This window comes from Apium graveolens, chromosome 1 (genome assembly GCF_009905375.1).
Source record: "Apium graveolens cultivar Ventura chromosome 1, ASM990537v1, whole genome shotgun sequence".
NCBI classification, from domain to species: domain Eukaryota; kingdom Viridiplantae; phylum Streptophyta; class Magnoliopsida; order Apiales; family Apiaceae; genus Apium; species Apium graveolens.
In genome coordinates this window covers 96,583,949-96,605,525 of record NC_133647.1, presented here as the reverse complement: position 1 = coordinate 96,605,525, position 21,577 = coordinate 96,583,949, and the positions used below count along the sequence as shown (strand labels likewise).

General features: G+C 34.6%; 2 protein-coding genes across 2 annotated transcripts; both read right to left on the bottom strand.

Annotated features, from left to right (window-relative positions):
• Window positions 1-3,578: 3,578 nt before the first annotated feature.
• LOC141689279 (uncharacterized) lies at window positions 3,579-4,686 on the bottom strand. Its single transcript, XM_074493561.1, has 2 exons — window positions 4,350-4,686; window positions 3,579-4,243 (listed from the first exon to the last, which is right to left on the bottom strand). The coding sequence occupies exons 1-2, from the start codon at window positions 4,684-4,686 to the stop codon at window positions 3,579-3,581; spliced, it is 1,002 nt and encodes a 333-aa protein (XP_074349662.1).
• A 227-nt stretch (window positions 4,687-4,913) lies between these two features.
• On the bottom strand, window positions 4,914-21,101 carry LOC141689212 (uncharacterized). The gene is made up of 9 exons (XM_074493463.1): window positions 20,861-21,101; window positions 20,753-20,773; window positions 20,561-20,652; window positions 20,437-20,454; window positions 6,408-6,588; window positions 5,872-6,330; window positions 5,497-5,749; window positions 5,212-5,374; window positions 4,914-5,126 (listed from the first exon to the last, which is right to left on the bottom strand). Exons 1-9 carry the CDS (start codon window positions 21,099-21,101, stop codon window positions 4,914-4,916), a joined length of 1,641 nt encoding a protein of 546 aa, XP_074349564.1.
• Between the last annotated feature and the right edge of the window lie 476 nt (window positions 21,102-21,577).

Sequence of the window (21,577 nt, the reverse complement as noted above, 5' to 3'; positions counted from 1 at the left end):
TGGGGAAACATTCATGTTCCTGATGCAATAGATGCTACCTACAGTAATAATACCAGCAAAGAGATTCCAAAGCTCTGGAGCAACGACCGCGTGCATATGGTTTTTCTGGAAATTGAATAACATAAATGGGTAATGTATTTTTATAAAACTAAATGCCACATTTAGAAAATATGATAGTTTATGCAATGCTGATAGAAAAATAACTAACCTCACAATCCAATAAAATCATATTGTAACGAATCAAAATGCCAGAGCTAGTAGTATTTTTCCAAATCCTGGTGACACGAACTCTCAGGAACCAATCGTTCCTAGTCTCATTTAAAGCATACAAATGACTGTGCATCTCCATATCTACAAAAAGTTCAACAAATAATGAGTATAAATGGCTCCATAACAAAACACTAATGTGTTTATAATGGCTGTTATTACCGGTTGTAGAGTTATTACTATTGATCAGTGGTATATAACCAACTCTGCGTGATGTTTTATTTTCATATAAATGATGTAATCGTGTCCTATTTAACTACCATCTTCCGACATATCATGGTTCACAATTGATTGTTAGGATATTGATTGATCCTGTAATCCTGTATTATTTTGATTTATCTAAACAAATTAACAGCTAAACATTCCTTATCAAATTCACTGATAAGGGGCAATCAAATATCTTTGTATATATTTCAAAATAAAGTTGTTCCCACCATATTTTGTCTTCCATTTTTTTTACCTTAAACCAAGTAATTAGGTACATTTGCATTGTTTGTCTTATATATGCAAATCGTTATAAATATTTGAGATTGCTAATTACATGGAAATTAAGAAATTACCATATATGACCTAACTTGATTAGGTGATAAGAATGTAACTTGATTTTGTTAAAGTCCAAAATGTATTGTTTATCAATAATAAATAAGTAATAATAAAGTTAAATCATGTGATCTATGGGATCTATATCGGAGAGAGCTCTATATATATAATATAACTTCATTAGGGTTCTTGATAAAATCGCTTTACACATTAAATATTAAATAAAAATATAGAATATTATTAAGTGATTAATAAAATATATTTAAAAAATGCTATTAAGGCATATTGTTTAAGATTATGATTTGAACCTAATCGAACAATTTTAAAATTAGTATTTTATATGTCAACAAATACTTGGTTCTACAAATACCATATCATATTTATGGTTGTATTATAATAGTTGCATTTACATCGAATTCTAATGTTGATTAGCGACTCATATTAAAGAGGACACATAGCAGCATAGACCATGTTGTTCCTGATTATTATATCTATTTTATTTAATTTATTTAATTTCTTGAAATATTAGTTATATTATACACATTAAAAATGTTTTGTGATTTACCATATTATATATTTCATATTTCTATTACAATTTTTGATATATTATATCATCCAAAACTTAATAAGATAACACTTATTTTATAGCTGAACATACTGCTAGACATGAACGGAGCAATGGTAGAACGTGCGAACAAACATATTGGATAACTTCATATGTGACATAAAGTCGTTGATGCAAAGTCCAGGATTTACTGCATTGTTATAATAAGAATAAATTTAAGTCGAGGATTTAAATTATAAATTTCTTATATATCAATACATACTTGGTTCCGGTGATAGTATATCATATTTCCAGTTATTAATATAATATAATAGTTGCATTTATATCGTCTAATATGGAGAAAACACAAAAAATGGATAGGATAAAAAGAAATAGTCACCATGTCGTTTATGATTATTATTCCGGACTCCGGTTAATTCATTTTATTATTTTAAATTTTTGAGACATTAGTAATATCATATTGTCTGTTGGGATATAATAGTTGCATTTAAATTATTTAAAGGTAGAAAACATGAAAAATGGAGAGGATAAATAGCAGTAGCCACCACGTTGTTTCGGATTATCAAATCTATTTTATTTTATTAATTTAATTTATTGAAATATTAGTAAAGATAATAAGATTTAGAATTGTATCGTACTTTATTTTATTGAATTTTAATTCTTTTATAAGTCTAGCTGTGACTGAAATGTGACTTGTGTTATAGACATGGGTATTAATTAAATATTCGACAATAAAGGATTTAGATTACGTTATTTCGTAAAATTTAATTAGTTTTATAATTTTCCATCTGATATATTTCACTTACTTCATAACTAAACATCTTGCTACTTATGATATTTTACAATTAGTATTCGACATGAACGGAGTAATGGTAGAATGTGCGAACAAACATATTGGATAAGTATTGTTGTGACAAAAAGCCGCTCATATTTTAATACAGGATATAATTTGTGAAATTGGATTTTTTTTTCAAATTTCTAAGTTTGTTACATGTCAATAGATACTTGGTTCTGCAAATAACTTATCATATTGCCAGTTGTAATATAATAGTTGCATTTAAATCGTCTAATATGGAGAAACCACAAAAAATGGATACGAACCAACAACAGAAACCAATTGGAATAATGATTATTATGGACTCCAATAAATTTATTCTAATTTATTTGATTTATTTTTATTAATTTAAATTTCTGAGACATTAATAATATCATATTGTCGGTTGTATTATAATAGTTGCATTTACATTATACAAACATGTGGAAACCGTGAAATTTGGAGAGGATACAAAGAAGCAGACACCTAATTATTTCTGATTATTTCATCTATTTTATTTTATTTCAGCTCAATTTTTAATCATAGAAAATTTTTTAGCACTCTTTGTTCTATTAAGTTACAGTTCAACATTTTTTGTTCATTTGAGTTAATAATGATGAAAATATTAATCATCGTAGCGTAACACCGCTGGACTGGAAATTGAACTTTTTTGAACTCAAATGGCCATTAAGTATCTGAAAGTTCCATTTCTATCTGTGGGATAATGTGAGTTGTTCCAACTTGAGAACCAGTAAGTATATCACATACTATACTATTGGGAAAACACCTTTTGATAATCATTCTTGTTCCATTACATAGTCCCATTATCTGATTGAGGTTTCTCATGAGCATAATAACAGATCCTTCTTTAATTTTCAAATAATGTTTTGGCAGGCAAGGTATATTAATGGAATTCAAGTATTCAATGGGAAAAGCAGAACCAAAATCATTGTTATCACATTCACTGTCTACCAAGGAATCTTGACTAAAATATGAGTGCTCCTTTCCTGGAACCTGATCAAGAATGTATGAATTTATATCACCCACAATGGAATTCGTTGGAGTAAGAATTGAGCTTTCCCTCAAGTAGTCAGCATTCTTTATGTTTTTTGCAAGATCGGGATAAACTACGTCAACAACAGCCTTTAGTGGGTTCTCTCTTGCTCTAATCAGAAATTTATCCGGAATCACTACTTCCGGATCACTGATTATATCATCTGGATGAACACTAGGAAGCATACCATTACCCATATTAAGGACCCACTTCCTAAATTCTGCAATTTCATGTTTTTCTTGTTCTGTTTTCCCATAGCACAGACGCATATTTTTTTCTAGTAAGAATACCCCACAATGATCCCATATCTTTGAACTATTTAAAGAAGCACTCACAACCTATGCTCTTGAAGCTTTTGGTATCACGGGGAGGATTTGCCGAAAGTCTCCTTCAAAAATAATAGTTATACCGCCAAATGGTGGGCTGGCTCTTTCAGGATCCAATAACGTTATAATATCTCGTAAATTGCGATCCACACTTTTGGTAGCATGTTGGTGCTGCATCGGAGCTTCATCCTTTATAATCAAACTGGTATGCTTCAATAATTCACCAAGTTCATTACCATGCTTGATTCCGGAAACCAAGTACTCATCAACCTTCAACGGAATGTGAAACCTTGAATGAGCTGTTCTTCCCCCGGGAAGCAGCGTAGCTGCGATGTCGGAAGAGGCAACAGGAAGAACGACCTTTCCAACACTACGGAGTTTACAGCAAAGAGTATTCCACATGAAAGTTTTTCCACATCCTTCACTGTCGTATACAAAGAAAACACCTCCTTTTCCATTTTCAATGTTATCAATAATAGAAGCGTAGTCATGAAGCTGCTCTTTATTAAGTGTGCGGTAAAGTTTGTCATGTTCGTCATGCTCTTGTTCCTTGATGTAAGAAAGTTCATCAGACAATAATCTGTTATCAAGTCCATGCATAAAGTTGTCATCAGGAAAAGGCATCGAGTTGTAATCTTTAAGACTTTTGCCAACATCGTTAAAGTATTTTTCAATTTCTGCAATGTATTTATAAATCAGAATTAATGAAAAAATTAACAGGTTAACTGTATGGTATACCTTTAAAAATGAAGTTTGTTCAACTTTTAACAATTTAGAAAATACCTACCCAAGAATAATTCAGAATATCTGATTGATTAAGATGCAGTTCATTGTTGTTGGTTATCCGTCTTCTGATCAACAGAATATCCTCAGACATGGATTCCCAATGTTTCTCCCATAGTTTTAAAGTGTCAACAACCTGATTGTTTGATAATATATGCATAAATAACTGCCTACATTGACGTGGCATTGCATGAACTGCATTTTCTGACATAGCAACATCCCATTGTCTATCATCCTTTAGAAGTTCAAGTGCGTCACACGCTTCTCGAAAAGAATTATAAACAATTCCATTGACGGTCTTGAGATCTTGGTATGATGTGGCACCTTTGATGTGCATGAGTAACATCCTCAAAAAAAGGTTTCACCGTAATGCGAGTGAACGTCTGATAATCGACCAAACACCTGACCATGTTGCCGAAATTTCCATTTACATAAGTCCGCCTTCCAAGTAAAATATGTTGGAAATTCAGTATAAATGTATTGTCTCGCCTTTGGGAAAGTTTCATTTGCTTCAAACCAGCCTTCAAGTTTGTTAAATCGAATTTTGGCTCTTTCAAAAACATCTCAAAGATCATGGTGTGGCTTAAACGAAACATTTTTGTCATCTTCCATGTGTACCGGTAAGAGCTCAACAGAAGGGAAATGATGGTGTATGTCAAAACCTAGTAATCTCCAAGCTGCTTCTGACGCACATATATAACGACCATCAAGGAAATTTATGATCTCATCTATTGACTTTTCTTTGGTAGTGGATTTTTCCGGTATATCTTTTATTTTCTTTTTGAAGAATCATTATGGCAGTATCATGACCTTTCAAGCAGTATTTAAAAAGATATTGCAAAGATCGCGAGGAGTTACAAACCTCGAGATTTATATGACAATGAAAGCGCAACAACAAATCTCTATTGTACGATACAATATACTGGTTTTCAAGAAGAACTCCTTTTTTCAAAACACTTTCTTCTGTCCGCCTTCTACGATACACAGGAAATCCACAATCATCGAAGAAAGTGTTTGCATTATACCTTTAAGCAGAGAAAAAAAGTCTAAATTAAGCAATGCATGTTTCTACTTAAATGATAAATTGCATTATTCAATTAAAAATTAAATCCATGCTTGGATTACCAAATTTTTAACACACACTTACTTTTTAGGAAAATGACGTCCATGGTTTCCTTTCACCATACACGGAGAATATGAAAAATCTTTACCACATGTTTCATGTATCATATACGCTTGAACTACATTGTAGCCGATATGATCCATATTTTTGTCTAGTATTTCGGAAGATATCAATTCATCAATCTGTTGCATATTTTGTGGCCTGCTTTGCAGGTGCAACCATATTAACATATGGCGATGAGGAAGTCCATGCTTTTGGAACTCAATAACATGCAAGACTGATATTAAAAATAAAAAAAATTAAAAATAATTGTGTTAAATGTGTAAAAGTCTACTTTTAAATTTATATTGTTTAGACATAATTAGTGTTGTCATGCAAATTTAAAAAATTGTGCCTAACCTCCAATGCATTTGCCGAAATAGTTCTTTTTCTTTATAAGGTCTAGGAGTTGATCAAGTTTCAGCTTAAATACTATAGCTATCACATCTGGTTTGTTAGCTACATCCACTCCGAGAAGATATTCCATCATTTGTTTAATTTCCGGCCATTGAGTATTACATTTCATTGTCAAGAATAATGATGGATGTCCAATCGTACGACAAATAGCCAAAAAATCTTTAAAATACTGGTTCATGTACCGTTGAGAACCTGTATGGGTTGCTGGTAATATGACATTCTTACCAATTTTTCTAGGATTTGTATCACCTTTTGCAAGGGAATCATGAATAAACCTGTAAAAATCTGAACGAATGTTGCTTTGGTGGTTTCTAATACAGTCCAATCTGTAATGTTCTACTGCAGCAAATGCGTCGACAACAAATTTTTTCCAAAGACGACCACCAATATATAGATTCATTCCTAAAACAACATAAATAGTATAATGTATGAAATAAAAAAATAAGATTTAACATTAAATAAAGTGTAACGGATAATACCTTTATCGGGATGTATTATAAGCTTATAGGCATAGTATTCCCTCATTGTGACTGTAATTCTATGTCTGGTTTCATCAGGATGCTGATCATTAACCGGTTCAGCAGGCATATTCTGCTTCTTACTTTTCAACGGTATATTGAGATGGAATCCATCATCACTATACGGAAAAAGTAACGGATACTGCAGAGACATGAAATGCTTGCATATTTCATAAACTCTATTAAGATATTTTTGCTTTGTGTGAACTACAATGTCTCTGAATGGACATGTATCATCACTGTCACCAATAATAACACAGTTACTTCATTGGATGGTCCAACCTGATTTTTTTCTGCCGGATGCAGCCTGTGAAGACACCAAAATCAAACTGAAATCATCTGTTTCTGGAATAATGATCACGTGCATAACGGAATCCTTCAGAGAGCTTATTATTCTCATCCAACATCTTTAAGAAGCCTTCGACTATCTCTGGATCAAGACCATCAAATCCAGGGACCGCGTCCATCCGATTCTGGATTTCATTGTCAGTGTCATACACATAGAGTTGAGCAAACTTTGGTGATTGTCCATCCTTTGGTTTAAGACTTCCAATCAAATGATAATTTTGTCCATTCAGCTTAAAACATTACGGACCTCCTCCATTGTTGATTTTACGATCTATTTTACCTCCAAGTGAGGTAAATTGAAATAAGGAGTTGTACGTCCTTATTTTTTCAGGAAATGAGCAGTCTTTTTACCTTCAGAAAGCAAATAATAGACCAAGGAGGAGGAGGACGTTCTTTGGAAAGTTCAAGCTGACCATTCTTGCATCAAATTGAGAATGTAGGTTGAAAGGCATATGTCATAGCCTACTCGTTTATTCGAGTATTTAACTCAACTCAAATAAGAATGTAATAAGTAAATAGTGGATCAAGCATCAGAGAGATCTCACAAAGTAACATCTGTCAAAGAATAAAGAAACATTGTTCATCTGCAGACTTGAAGATTCACTGGAAGAAGTTCAAGAATTTGATCATGCCTCAGTGATATAAATCAAGATCGTGGATTTAATCAAGTGACAGAGATCTCGTCAAGGTATCATTTATTACAAGGATTCAATCAGAACAACAAAGTCAAGACATGAAGAAACGTCACGAAAGTTAGTCACTCATGAACCAGACAGTACATCGAGTGTCAGCATTGAAGTGACGGAATTGATTCATAAGTCTCAGTGACTTTCAGAAGATTGTCAGAAGAATGGTTGCTGCTCAGGGTTAGTATTAATTCTCCATTAATTAATTAAGTCATATAATTTAATTAAGAAAATAAATTATATCTGCAAGGATTAATTTATTAATTAATTGAATTAAATTGATTAATTAATTTAGAATTAATATTAAGGAATTACAGAATTTTAATTGGTTTAAAATCTATTTAAATTGGAACAAGGCAAACTGATTGTATTAGTATGACAATCGGTATGACAATCAATAGTCATACCGAAAGTCATGCTAATTCATTTGATTGTCTTGTTAGAATTTTTATTAGTTTAAAAAATCTGTTATTAATCTTTGCAAGACAATCTGAATTGTACTTATGTAACAATCGGTATGACAATCAATTGTCATACCGAAAGTCATGCTGGTTCAAAGGATTGTCATTGCAGTTCATTTGCATTCGGCTGTTTACTTCAAAAGAGAAAAAGAAGCAGAAGATCATATCATCCAAAAATAGAGCAGCAACATACAGAACAAGATAAAAGCAGAGAACAAAAGAAAAATATTTCATCATCCATCTGCTTATTCAAGATCAAATATTCTAGTTTGTTAATGTTAAATCCAAACCACTAGAATTACTTATCTTGTTCCTGTATATCAATCTAGCGGATTAAAATCCCTAGAACTTAATCTCAAATCGCTTTTAGCATTTGATCTTTTAATTACAAAAATAGAAAAAGTTCATGTCGAATTTATTCTAAATTTGTAATAATTGATTTGAGATTAATCCCTTGTAATCGATACCGTAGTTGTAACACCTTTCAAGTTTAATAAAAGTTTTATTTAACTTGAATTTTGTTTCACAATTTTATTCCGCATTTTATTAGACGAAACGGTATTGTTTGCATTCAACCCCCCCTTCTACAAACAAATTGGGACCTAACAATTGGTATCAGAGCCTTCTGATTAACGTACAAATCAAGATCCTAGACTTTTGTGTTTCTTTCACTTCTTGAATTTTTATTCACTCAAAAATTCATTATGACTACACAAAAAGTTGGAACCGTTAAAATTCCACTTTTCGATAAAGAAAATTATGTGATGTGGAAGAAGAAGATGCTACTGTTTTTACAGGTTGCTAATCCCAAATATTTGCAAGTGTTGAAGAAGGGTCCAAAAATTCCTATGGTTATTGAACCAGAGGTAATAGAGAATGATGTGGTGATCACCCAAGCGAGAACTTATGTGAAGGATCCTGAGGACTTCTCTCCTGCTGAAATAGAAGAAGCTTCCCTGGATGCTAGCCTTCAATTAATCTTAGTAGATTCCCTTAATCCCCTAATGAATAGACATGTGATGAATTGTAAAGATTCCAAACATATCTGGGAAACTATTGAGATTATTAATGAAGGCACAGAGGAAGTTAGGGAGAACAAACTAGAAATCCTAACCTCTGAGTATGAATACTTTAAATCCAATCCAGGAGAAGGAATCACTGAAGTGTTTGAGAGGTACAATGCATTGATCAATAACCTGAACATTAATGGTAAATACTATTCCATCAGGGAGGTCAACAAAAAGTTCCTTTTGACACTGCCAACTCATCTCGAACATAGAATCACTGCCATAAGAGAAGCAAGAGATCTGAGTGAGATTTCTTTGGAAAGGCTCTATGGTGTGTTAAAGACTTATGAGTTGGAGCAGATTCAGCAGAAGGAGGTTTACGGGAAAGGAAGGGTGGTCAGCACGTCTACTGCTCTGGTAGCTGATGAACAACAACAACAACAACCACTATATCAACAACAATCTCAACAGTCAGACAGAATGGTACAGTCTTCCAAGGTTGAAGACAATGTTATAGTAGCAGAATTTGATTCTCCTACTACCAATCAATCAGGAGATGATTATTATTCCTTGGAAGAACTGGAGCAATTGGAGGATGAGTCAATGGCCCTGATTGTCAAGAGATTCTCAAATGTCAGATTCAAAAGGAATCCCAAGTTCAAGTACAAGTCCAACTACAACAGATTCCAGAAAGGTGGATCTTCATCCTCTAACACCAGCAGTGGTGGGTATAAAACAGGGATGGTTGATCGAAGCACCATCCGATGCTTCAACTGTAATGAGTTGGGACACTTTGCCACAGAATGCAGAAAGCCAAAACAGGCAAGGAAGAACTCTTATGATTCTAATCAGAAGAGTAAATCTGAAAGGGCGTACCTGGCAAAGGGAAGAAGTTGGGATGATACTGACAGTGAAGATGAAGAAGTTGGGAATCTTGCTCTCATGGCTAGTGATGCAAGCACCTCATCGTCAAGAAAAGAGGTAAAACTTTCTGATGCTGAAATGGTTTATCATCTAAGAGGTAACTTAGATTGTGCTCGTCGTGATAATGAATTGTTAAATCAACAAATCAAAGACCTTGAGAAAGAGGTCAATGAATTAAGACTTGTGCACATTAATCAAGATAAACTTAAAGACCAAGTATCTTTTCTAGAGAATAGAGTTGACTGTTATAGACAACTCGAAACTATTCTCAAAGACAAGATCACCGGTCTTGAGGCTAAGGTTAAAGCTTACTTTAATTCTTGTTCGAAGTCCAAAGAGTTTTACAATAAGCAAGCTGTTAATCAAACACATGGAATAGGTTATGATTACAATGCTGCTATTGGAAAATTAGGCATAAACTCCCCTCCTCATGTATGTGCTAAAGGCAGGGAAGTACCACATGTGCTTAAGGGTGTTGATGAACCCCTCTATAAGGAATCAATTGCTGAACCATTTGATGAGACTTCTTTTATTATTCAAGAAGAAATTCGTGCTGAAGATAATGCTAATGGGAAAACTGTCTCCAAGTCAAGTGTGTCAAAAGTTCCAGTCAAGGTTGTGAAAGCAACTGAGACTAACTCAGACACACATGAGTTGGATAGCACAAATGCCATGTCTACCATGCATAAGTTGCCTATTGTTAATCCTTCTCATAAAGCATGTGGTGTTCCTGATTGTATGTCTTGTGCTTTTAATCTGTTGTTTGCTTATTTTAATGGTAAGCATGCTTCTAATGATAAGACTACTCCTCGTCAGCATGTGAATAATAGAAAGCATGATAGGTCTAAGACTGCTAGTCCTCCTAAAGTTAGAAAGGAGACATTTGTGCCTAAGCCTAAACATAAATCTGATAAGGCTGTTTTAAAGGTCAAATGTTCAGTCATTGAGAATGTTGAGAATAGTGAAATTAAGAATGTTGTTTTGCCTGATAAAGGCCAATTTTACAAGTATGCCGGACCCAGCCAAGCTTGGGTTCCGAAGAAGTTCTAATCCATTTGTATTGCAGGGCATTAAACAGGTACAACCGGTAGTGTGGATTCTTGACAGTGGATCGTCAAGACATATGACCGGAGATAGAGCCCTGCTATCAAATGTGGTTGAGAAAGCTGGCCCAGTGGTTACCTTTGGAGATAACAGCAAAGGTTTAACGGAGGGATATGGCTGTTTGCAAGCTGGAAATGTTATCATTGAAAATGTATATCTTGTGCAAGGACTTGAACACAATCTGCTTAGCATTAGTCAGTTCTGTGACAACGGCTACAATGTTTTATTCGACAAGCTGAAGTGTCAGATTCTGCACAAGAAAAGTGAAAAACCCTCCTTAATGGGAATACGGAAAGGAAATCTGTTCGTAGCTGACATGAACTCTGGAAGCAATCTTGAAGTCAATTGTTTCTATGCAAAAGCATCGTCAAATGAGAGTTGGCTATGGCACAAGAGACTTTCCCATCTCAATTTCAAGACAATGAATTCTCTTGTCAAAAGAGAATTGGTAAGAGGTCTGCCTCAGCTGGAATTCTCTCCAGAAGGACTATGTGAGGCTTGCCAGAAAGGAAAGTCAAAGAAAGCAAGTCACAAAGGCACTGACACATCTTCCATAACTGGTGTTCTGCAATTATTGCACATGGATTTATTTGGTCCAGTTAATATCCTTTCTATGTCAAAGAAGTGTTACTGTCTTGTGATAGTTGATGACTATTCCAAGTATACGTGGGTTTTATTTCTTCACTCTAAGGATGAAACACCACAAGTTGTGATTGATCATATCAAGATGATTGAGTTAGATTCTAACGTCCCTGTTAGAGCAATAAGGTCAGATAATGGAACAGAATTTAAGAATGCACTTCTAAATGGATTCTGTACAGACAAAGGGATTACCAGACAATTTTCAGCTCCTAGAACCCCTCAGCAAAATGGAGTGGTAGAAAGGAAGAATCGTACATTGATTGAAGCTGCAAGAACGATGTTAAATGAATCAGGTCTTCCAATGTACTTTTGGGCTGAAGCTGTCAATACTGCATGTTATACTCAGAATCGAACTCTAATCAACAAAGACTTCATGAAAACTCCTTATGAGATTTTGAATGAACAGAAACCTTCTATCAAATACTTTCATGTATTTGGTGCCAGATGCTTCGTGCTCAAGGATGGAGATGATCGTCGTGGTAAGTTCGAGGCAAAGGCATATGAGGGTATTTTTGTTGGATATGGAAGAAGATCATATAGAGTGTATATCATTGATCAACACAAAGTAACTGAAAGTGTCAATGTTACTTTTGATGACACTAAACTCCCTAGTATCCAAACTGAAGATCCTTCTGAGAAACTGAAGTTTGATGATATGTCAGATTCAGAGTCAGAACATGGTCAAGAACCTGAGGTTGTTGCTGTTGAAGAACCTGTTAATCCTGATAATACTCAAGGTAATAGTGATGGAAACTCTGGAAACAATGGAGATACCACTGCTACTGACGGAGAATCTTCAAGTCAACATGGCAACAACTCAGGGGGAGATGCTGAAGGATCATCTAGTAGGACACAACATCACAATGAATTTCAAGGCGAATCATCAAGATCAAATCTTCCAAGACAGACAGTCTGGAATAAAGCTCACCCTTTTGAGTTGATTATTGGTGATCCAGATGTTGGAGTCAGAACTAGACGTGCTACTCAAAATGAGTGTCTGTTCTCAGGATTTCTTTCTGAGATAGAACCTAAGAAAATTGAAGAAGCACTAACTGATCCAGATTGGGTGATTGCTATGCAAGATGAACTCAATCAGTTTGAAAGTCAACAAGTCTGGAAACTGGTACCTAGGCCTGTACACAAGAAAGCTGTTGGTACAAGGTGGGTCTTCAGGAATAAACTGGATGAAGATGGTGTGGTTACAAGGAACAAGGCAAGACTGGTAGCTAAAGGGTATTCTCAAGCTGAAGGTATTGATTATGATGAAACCTATGCTCCAGTGGCTAGACTTGAGGCCATCAGGATATTTCTGGCATTCGCAGCATTTTCAAACTTTAAAGTTTATCAAATGGATGTCAAGAGCGCCTTTCTGAATGGAAAGCTGGATGAAGAGGTATATGTAGAGCAACCTCCTGGTTTTGAAGATCCAGATCATATGGATTTTGTCTTCTTTCTTTTCAAGGCTATCTATGGGCTAAAACAGTCACCAAGAAAATGGTATGACACTCTCTCTGAATTTCTTATTGAAAATAGCTTTATTAGAGGTGTCATAGACAAAACTCTCTTTTCTAAAAAACATAAGAATGATACTATATTAGTCCAAGTCTATGTGGATGATATAATATTTGGGTCTACTAATGATAATCTCTGTAAGAGATTTGCTAAGTTAATGCACAGCAAGTTTGAAATGAGCATGATGGGAGAGCTGAAGTTCTTTCTTGGATTACAAGTAAATCAAAGGTTAGATGGAACATTTATTTGTCAATCCAAGTATCTCAAGGAACTCCTCAAAAAGTACAATCTAGAGGATTCTGCATCAGCAAGGACTCCATCAACTACAGCTGTCAAGCTTGGACCATGTGAAAACTCCATTAAGGTAGATGTCACAAGCTACAGAGGTATGATTGGCTCGTTACTCTATCTTACTGCAAGTAGACCAGATATTATGTATGCTACATGTTTATGTGCAAGGTTCCAAGCGGATCCTAGAGATATTCATCTCGTTGCTGTTAAACGAATCTTAAGATATCTTAAGGGAACACCAAATCTAGGTATTTGGTACCCTAAAGAATCTGGTTTTAACCTTGTCGGATATACAGATTCAGATTATGCAGGAAGTGTTGTTGATAGGAAAAGCACCTCAGGAAGTTGTCAATTCTTAGGAAGCAGGCTAGTCTCATGGTACAGCAAGAAACAGCAAACAGTTTCCAACTCAACGGCCGAGGCTGAATATATTGCTGCTGGAAGCTGCTGTGCTCAGATCTTGTGGATTAGGAACCAACTACGAGACTATGGCTCTGTATTGAACAAGATTCCTATTTTATGTGACAATACAAGTGCAATAGCCATCACCAACAACCCTGTGCAGCACTCGAGGACAAAGCACATTGACATCAGGTATCATTTTATTAGAGAGCACGTCATGAATGGTACTGTTGAACTATTTTTTGTTCCAACAGAAGAACAAATAGCAGATATTTTCACTAAACCACTTGACGAATCCACATTTACCAGATTAGTTGGTAAATTGGGCATGTTAAATAGTTTTAGTGATTAACTTAATTAATATCTGGAATCTGTTCTTGAATGAATTTACAAATAAATTTTTTTCATAAATGAAAAATTCATTTGCAAATTTATTTTATCATTTTATCATATTTCTTGCTTATTTCTATGTAATATATATTATCTTTGTTTCTGTAAAAATTATAAGTTTTACTATTTCAGTTTTACTATTTTTGAAATGAAGGTTCAGTATTTAATTAGATGTCTGTACATATTCATTGTATTTTAATACTGCAAAGACTATCGGCAAGACAATTAAAATTGTCTTGCTGAAAATCATTTTAGTATATAATGATTGCTTATTTTAAAATATCAGATTAATTTTATAACTGGCAAGACAATCGGTAGGACTATTGATTGTCATGCCAGTAATAAAATTAATATCAGAATTATTTTGTACTGGTATGACAATCGGTATGACTATCAGATTGTCATACCAGTTATATTTTTAATACTCTTTTTATTTGTTTTATTTTCCTTCTTTTTGCCTGGTATGACAATCGGTATGACAATCCCGGATTGTCATACCAGCTGTTATATAAGGCTTGTACTGCTTTGTTTTCAACCATTTTCAATATAGCAGTTCATTTCTTTAAAAATTTCTAACAGTTTACTCTCTTTTACTCTCTTCTCTCTCCTCGAACAAGATCAAAACCAAACCAAAAATCTGATTCATTTCTTTGCTCGAGTTTTTACTCAGCACACTTAATCATCACTTTGTGATATATACATACAAGTATATACATAAAGAAGTGCTGCTGAAATTTTCTTAAATTAATAAAAATTATTATAAATCAAGTTGCCCCTTCAAATTCCATTTTAATTTTAATTTCTTACTTGTGTCTTTTGGTGTATCAAAATTGTGCTTGTGAGTTAAGAATTTTAACGAGATACATTTCTGTCTAAATTTTTCGATTATAATTAATTTAATTCGAATTATTAAATTAATTTAATTAATTCGAATTTTCTTAATATTATTCTTAAAATTCTGATAAGCTTGTGTCTTATTATTATTCTTTAAAAAAATGGCTCTCAATTTCCAAATTGTCGCGCATAATCAAGTTGGTTATTTCAATCCGGAAAGATGTGATGTTGAAAAATTTAAGCCTTGGATTAGATTTTTAAATGATCATTCGATTGTTAGCTCTGCTATTAAATCAAATGTGATTTTAAACGTCGATCTACTTAGACTAATTTGCACAACTTCTACTGTGGCTGTTGATTCAAAATCTTTTTCATTCACCATCGCAAACACACAGTATGTAGTTGATGAAACAGTCGTCAATCGTGCTTTAAATTTTCCACTAGACAATTTCTGTAATTTACCCTCTGAAAATGATATCACAAATTTTTTCAATGCCATTCACTATCAGGGGGTGATCAATTTAACCAAACTTTCTAAATCAAATTTGGTGTCTGAATGGGATATATTCTTCGATACCCTTTCCAAAGTGTTTGCCAACTGCACAAAATCTAATTTTCATAACATTACTTCCACCCTGCAGTATATTGGTCTTGCGGTTGTTTTCAATCAAAGGATCAATTTTGGCAAACTACTTTTTCCCATTCTCCTGAGACGTCTAACTTCTGCTTTACGTGATCATTCTACAAATCGTAGGGTATCATGTTACTATGCTCGTTTTCTTATGCTCATAGCAGATCATCTACTCACCCCTGAACACAAAGCACTTTTTGCTAACTCTGCTGTAACTGAACCCCCACCAGTTAGCAAAAAGATTTACACTCGCCAAGACACAACCTTCAAATTTATGCAAGTACCAGTACTTGTATCTGCTTTCATGGCCAATTATATTCCCTTGCCTATTTTTAATCTTCCCGGCCATGAACAGCAACCTCAACCTCCAGTGGTTCAAGCCACCCAGGCTCTTCCATTACAGGTAGTAACTTCTCACTCTCACTCTCACTCTCTTCCTACTTCTGTTAACAGACCCTCAGTGGTTGATAGGGCTGACCATGAAGTTGTAGAACCACAGCTTCAATCCCAGGTCATAGAGCCAAACACAGAGTCTCATTCTATCTCACCCTCTCCCCCACTGTCTAAAATGTTACCCAGAAGATTACTAGGAAGTAGTACAATGTTAAATATGAGTGAACCCTCAGCTCTGCCTCCTCCTAAGAAAAGAAAAACCTATTCTGAGGCATCTGAAAGCCCATCCTTGTCCTCCCAACAGGACATGGACTTTGAAATGGCCAATGAACAGTTACTAGAGGCATTCTCTCAACAGGATGCATCTATTGAAATTCGCCATCGGGCCATGGCATCTTGTACTGAGTCAAGCACAATTCCATTACTCACAATGGAACCATACACTTCCCCAGATAAAACTCAGGACACCCAGCGAGGAGTGCACGTCGAGTCGGTTACAGTGCCTGCCATAGTTACGGCAGAAGAGCATTCACATGCTTCAGAGGGAAAATCTGACTCTCCGCCATCTTTAATAGAGTCATTTTCTCCCCTCCCAGATCCAACAACTCTGGCTCCCTTATGGGATTCTCCACTCGCAGATTTATCTGGAGAAAGTGGAGGGCAACTCGGTCAATCTATCCCTGAAGCAATTCAGACATCTATTCCAAAAGATTTGATAGCATTGACTGAGGATCGGGACTCGCGAATTCCCATTGCACCACCACTGACCTCTCTTGAAGAGGCTAGGGTGATTTTTAATGCAGGTACCCAAGGACAGCAATTGGAAGACTCCTCACGAGCAATCATATTGAGAGAAACACATGCACGTGAGATGAGTGAACCAAATATGAGTGAACTTCAGGTGAGAGCACACACAAACACTGATACTGTCAACCTGTTAGCTCAGATTGCTGCCCTGAAAGAAGAACTTGCCAAAAGTCAAGCTGAAGCTCAAGCATTCAAAGCACAAGTGGTTGAACGGTCTTCTTCTTCCACCTCTGTCGACAATCAGCTTGCGATCATAAGGAATGACATCTCAGATTTAAAGACTGCTGTAATACCAAAGCTCAATTCTATTCAGGACACTCCAAACTTATCAACTGATGACATATCCAACTTCTGCTCCCTACATACAAGAATGACTTCTCTTGAAGACCTCGTTGAGATGAATCATTCACTGGACAACTCAAGATTTGTAAAGATAGAGACGGGCATGGAACATCTAAATGAAGGCATGAAGCACTTATATTACATGATCAAGAATTCTCATTGCCCTAATGAAGAACAAAGAGCTCATTTTGAAGGACCGTCTGGTGGAGGATCAGGCTCTGGAAGTGGTGGAGGTTTCAAAGGAAAGTCTGTAGAGGATCCCTCAACTAAGGGGGAGAAGAAAGGAGGGAGTAGTTCCAAAGGGAAAGAAAAAGATACTTCTGCTGGAGATAAAGGAAAGGCTGATGATGCCTGCTACAGTGGAGAACAGGATGACTTCGATATTTTTGACATTCCCACTGAACCAGCTCAGGAAGATAAAGATGGGTTATTTGAAGCTGAAGAAGAAAGTGATTTTGAAGATTGGGAAGAAGAAGATACAGTGGATCCTAGGTTTGAGAAAGAATTTCAGAAAGAACAGTCAGAAATGCAAAGAAAAGAAGCTGAACTCAAGAAGGTCTCACAGATCATTGATAGGAGAAAAGACATACAAAGGACAGAAACTCTTCAGAAGCAACATCTTCATGACATTAAAGCTCAAGAAAGGAGAAGAGATGTCAGACTGAAGATGGGTGTAAAGTGGGATGAAGCTAGGAGAGTACTCGATATGCCTCAGCTATGCACTAACAATGATAGGCAGTTCTTACATCTTCTTGACAAGCTGGAAATATCAAATCCTAACAATGACATGTACATGAATGCTATCAAGACTGAAGTCTCAAGGATCACAGCTGCTTTTGATAGATCCCTAAATGAGATGAGCATTTTTGTATATTGTCAGAGTGAAGGATCATTCAAGGTGTCACTTCATCTATTCGAGAATCGTTCGTTGTCAGAGATTTGGGTTCTTTTAAACAAAGTGAAAAGAAGCTCTGAGTTGAATGAAGTTCTTCGGGAAAGGCTTAAAGAGTTTGCCAGCAGGGCTAGTCCTCAAGTGGTCAACAATCCTCATCAAGTGAGATTCTTTAAGTCTGATTGTCTTCAAATCTGTCAGCTGGATGTACAATCTCTTAAAGACTACTCAGCTAAGCATCTGGTCTGGATGGAACATCATTTGAGAACTGCTGGATATTCATCCATGTTGAAGACTCAAGCTGCTGACTTGATTCAAGCTTATTGTGAGAAGAATGTTAAAAGGTACAATCAACTCAAGAATAAGTTGAAGACAGTTGGAGTTCAACCAGTCAGACCTGCAAGCTTCACTTCAGAAAAGGATCGTGTTTTTGACAAGGAATTGCTTCAAGATTTAGAAGAAGGTGAAGTCAGAAGAGAAGACAACTAAAGTCAATTAGCTCAAAACTCAATGTAATATGATTAGAGCGTTATGAATCAAGATAGTCTAATGTAGTTATATGTTCAGGCTAGAGGAACATCTATCTTGTATTCACTTGTAAATTTCATTTGGAATCTGGAAAATGTTAAATATAATCCAGAACTTTTCTGCTATTTACTTTACATTACTGTTCATATCTTTTTCTTATTTGATTAGTTGAGTTATCCTCTAGGTATTTGTTGTTATTGTCTAACAAGCAAATAGGGGGAGATTGAAAGGCATATGTCATAGCCTACTCGTTTATTCGAGTATTTAACTCAACTCAAATAAGAATGTAATAAGTAAATAGTGGATCAAGCATCAGAGAGATCTCACAAAGTAACATCTGTCAAAGAATAAAGAAACATTGTTCATCTGCAGACTTGAAGATTCACTGGAAGAAGTTCAAGAATTTGATCATGCCTCAGTGATATAAATCAAGATCGTGGATTTAATCAAGTGACAGAGATCTCGTCAAGGTATCATTTATTACAAGGATTCAATCAGAACAACAAAGTCAAGACATGAAGAAACGTCACGAAAGTTAGTCACTCATGAACCAGACAGTACATCGAGTGTCAGCATTGAAGTGACGGAATTGATTCATAAGTCTCAGTGACTTTCAGAAGATTGTCAGAAGAATGGTTGCTGCTCAGGGTTAGTATTAATTCTCCATTAATTAATTAAGTCATATAATTTAATTAAGAAAATAAATTATATCTGCAAGGATTAATTTATTAATTAATTGAATTAAATTGATTAATTAATTTAGAATTAATATTAAGGAATTACAGAATTTTAATTGGTTTAAAATCTATTTAAATTGGAACAAGGCAAACTGATTGTATTAGTATGACAATCGGTATGACAATCAATAGTCATACCGAAAGTCATGCTAATTCATTTGATTGTCTTGTTAGAATTTTTATTAGTTTAAAAAATCTGTTATTAATCTTTGCAAGACAATCTGAATTGTACTTATGTAACAATCGGTATGACAATCAATTGTCATACCGAAAGTCATGCTGGTTCAAAGGATTGTCATTGCAGTTCATTTGCATTCGGCTGTTTACTTCAAAAGAGAAAAAGAAGCAGAAGATCATATCATCCAAAAATAGAGCAGCAACATACAGAACAAGATAAAAGCAGAGAACAAAAGAAAAATATTTCATCATCCATCTGCTTATTCAAGATCAAATATTCTAGTTTGTTAATGTTAAATCCAAACCACTAGAATTACTTATCTTGTTCCTGTATATCAATCTAGCGGATTAAAATCCCTAGAACTTAATCTCAAATCGCTTTTAGCATTTGATCTTTTAATTACAAAAATAGAAAAAGTTCATGTCGAATTTATTCTAAATTTGTAATAATTGATTTGAGATTAATCCCTTGTAATCGATACCGTAGTTGTAACACCTTTCAAGTTTAATAAAAGTTTTATTTAACTTGAATTTTGTTTCACAATTTTATTCCGCATTTTATTAGACGAAACGGTATTGTTTGCATTCAACCCCCCCTTCTACAAACAAATTGGGACCTAACATAGGTGGACTATTTATATTTGATTTGTTGTTCCTCTCTTCATTCCACATCCTTGCTTTACATTTTCCACATATTTTTGATGGTGGTCGAAGATTCATGTATCCTTTCCAAAAATCTGGAAAAATATTTAAAATTGTTATGATATGTTTTCATCAATTTCTTTATATAAAGTGCATAGGTGTAAGTGATTTGACATATATCTAAATCCTCATCTATATAATCATCGTTACAATCTGATAAATCTTCAACTTGGCGCTCACTTGCATCAAGTTCATCATCTGTAAACATATTCAGTATGTAAAATTATCAAGGAAACATATTTCATGGATGTTTCCCAAACTATCCGAAGAATAAACTCTATATGTATGTGACATGACCAGTTACATATTGCTCATATTCCGACATATCGTCCAATGGTACATCACTTGCATCATTGAAAGCATCCATCAAATTTCCTCTGCTTGTAGAGGTTCCTTCTGAATTTTATACTCATTTAATAAAAATTTGCCGAAACAACAAAAAATATGCTAAAAGAAATGCCTTTAAAAATAAAATAAAAAATCGGACATAACTAACCTTCATTACGGGGAAACCAGTCTGCAGAAAATTTTTAAATGGTATAATATCCATATAAAAACAATGAGAGAACTACAAATAAAATAAGTAATATAGTAAGATTGAAACGATCTGGCAGTGGAACACCAATATCCTCAGTCTCTGGAATTATAACTGATACTGTATTTCGTCGTTCTCTTTTCTTAGCCATGGTAGAATTTTCAGTTTTGCGAGTATCAATCTGCGCCTTTTTATCTTTAGTGTGTAACTTTGACAGGGATCGTAAATTCGCACAACAATGAACTGGATCGTTCATACTTAAGTTTGGATTATTGTTTGGTACTATTCTAGATGCAGGGAGCTCAAACATACTATGTTTCTTTGCCAATGTTGGCCTATTCTGTAATATTTGAGCTATTGGACTTTGCTGCAAAACTTGAAAAACATGGATTGAAATGCTTAAATGTACTACTACTAACTATCCGAAAGTTATAAAGTTATTGAATAGTGTTAGATAATGAATCACACACAGAGGAGGGGTGAATGTGTTTTTGTGTTTTTGTGCTTTTCTTAAATTGTTTATGGTGATGAATAAAGTAAATTAAAATCTTGTAGTTAAATATGTTGTTAGGCCTCAATGATACTATAGAAGGGGGTTGAATAGAGTATCTACAATCAATTCGATTATAAACACAAGTATGTAACAGAAAACAAGTTTATTCAATATATCAAACTCTGTTACAGTAGGTTTAATCTACTATATCAGTGATGTATGATATCACTAAGAGCTGCTAGGGTTACAATGAATAATATTCTCGTGAATGATAACACATATAGTGTAAACCC

What these genes read in the sequence shown, in the direction of transcription:
- LOC141689279 (XM_074493561.1), bottom strand. Translation starts at nt 4,686, where the DNA reads ATGCACATCAAAGGTGCCACATCATACCAAGATCTCAAGACCGTCAAT. An exon ending in TCTGAATTATTCTTGGGTAG is followed by an intron (nt 4,244 to 4,349) that starts GTATTTTCTAAA and finishes AATACATTGCAG; the next exon opens with AAATTGAAAAATACTTTAAC.
- LOC141689212 (XM_074493463.1), bottom strand. Translation starts at nt 21,101, where the DNA reads ATGTTTGAGCTCCCTGCATCTAGAATAGTACCAAACAATAATCCAAAC. An exon ending in TGGTGTTCCACTGCCAGATC is followed by an intron (nt 20,774 to 20,860) that starts GTTTCAATCTTA and finishes AATTTTCTGCAG; the next exon opens with ACTGGTTTCCCCGTAATGAA. An exon ending in TATAATACATCCCGATAAAG is followed by an intron (nt 6,331 to 6,407) that starts GTATTATCCGTT and finishes ATGTTGTTTTAG; the next exon opens with GAATGAATCTATATATTGGT.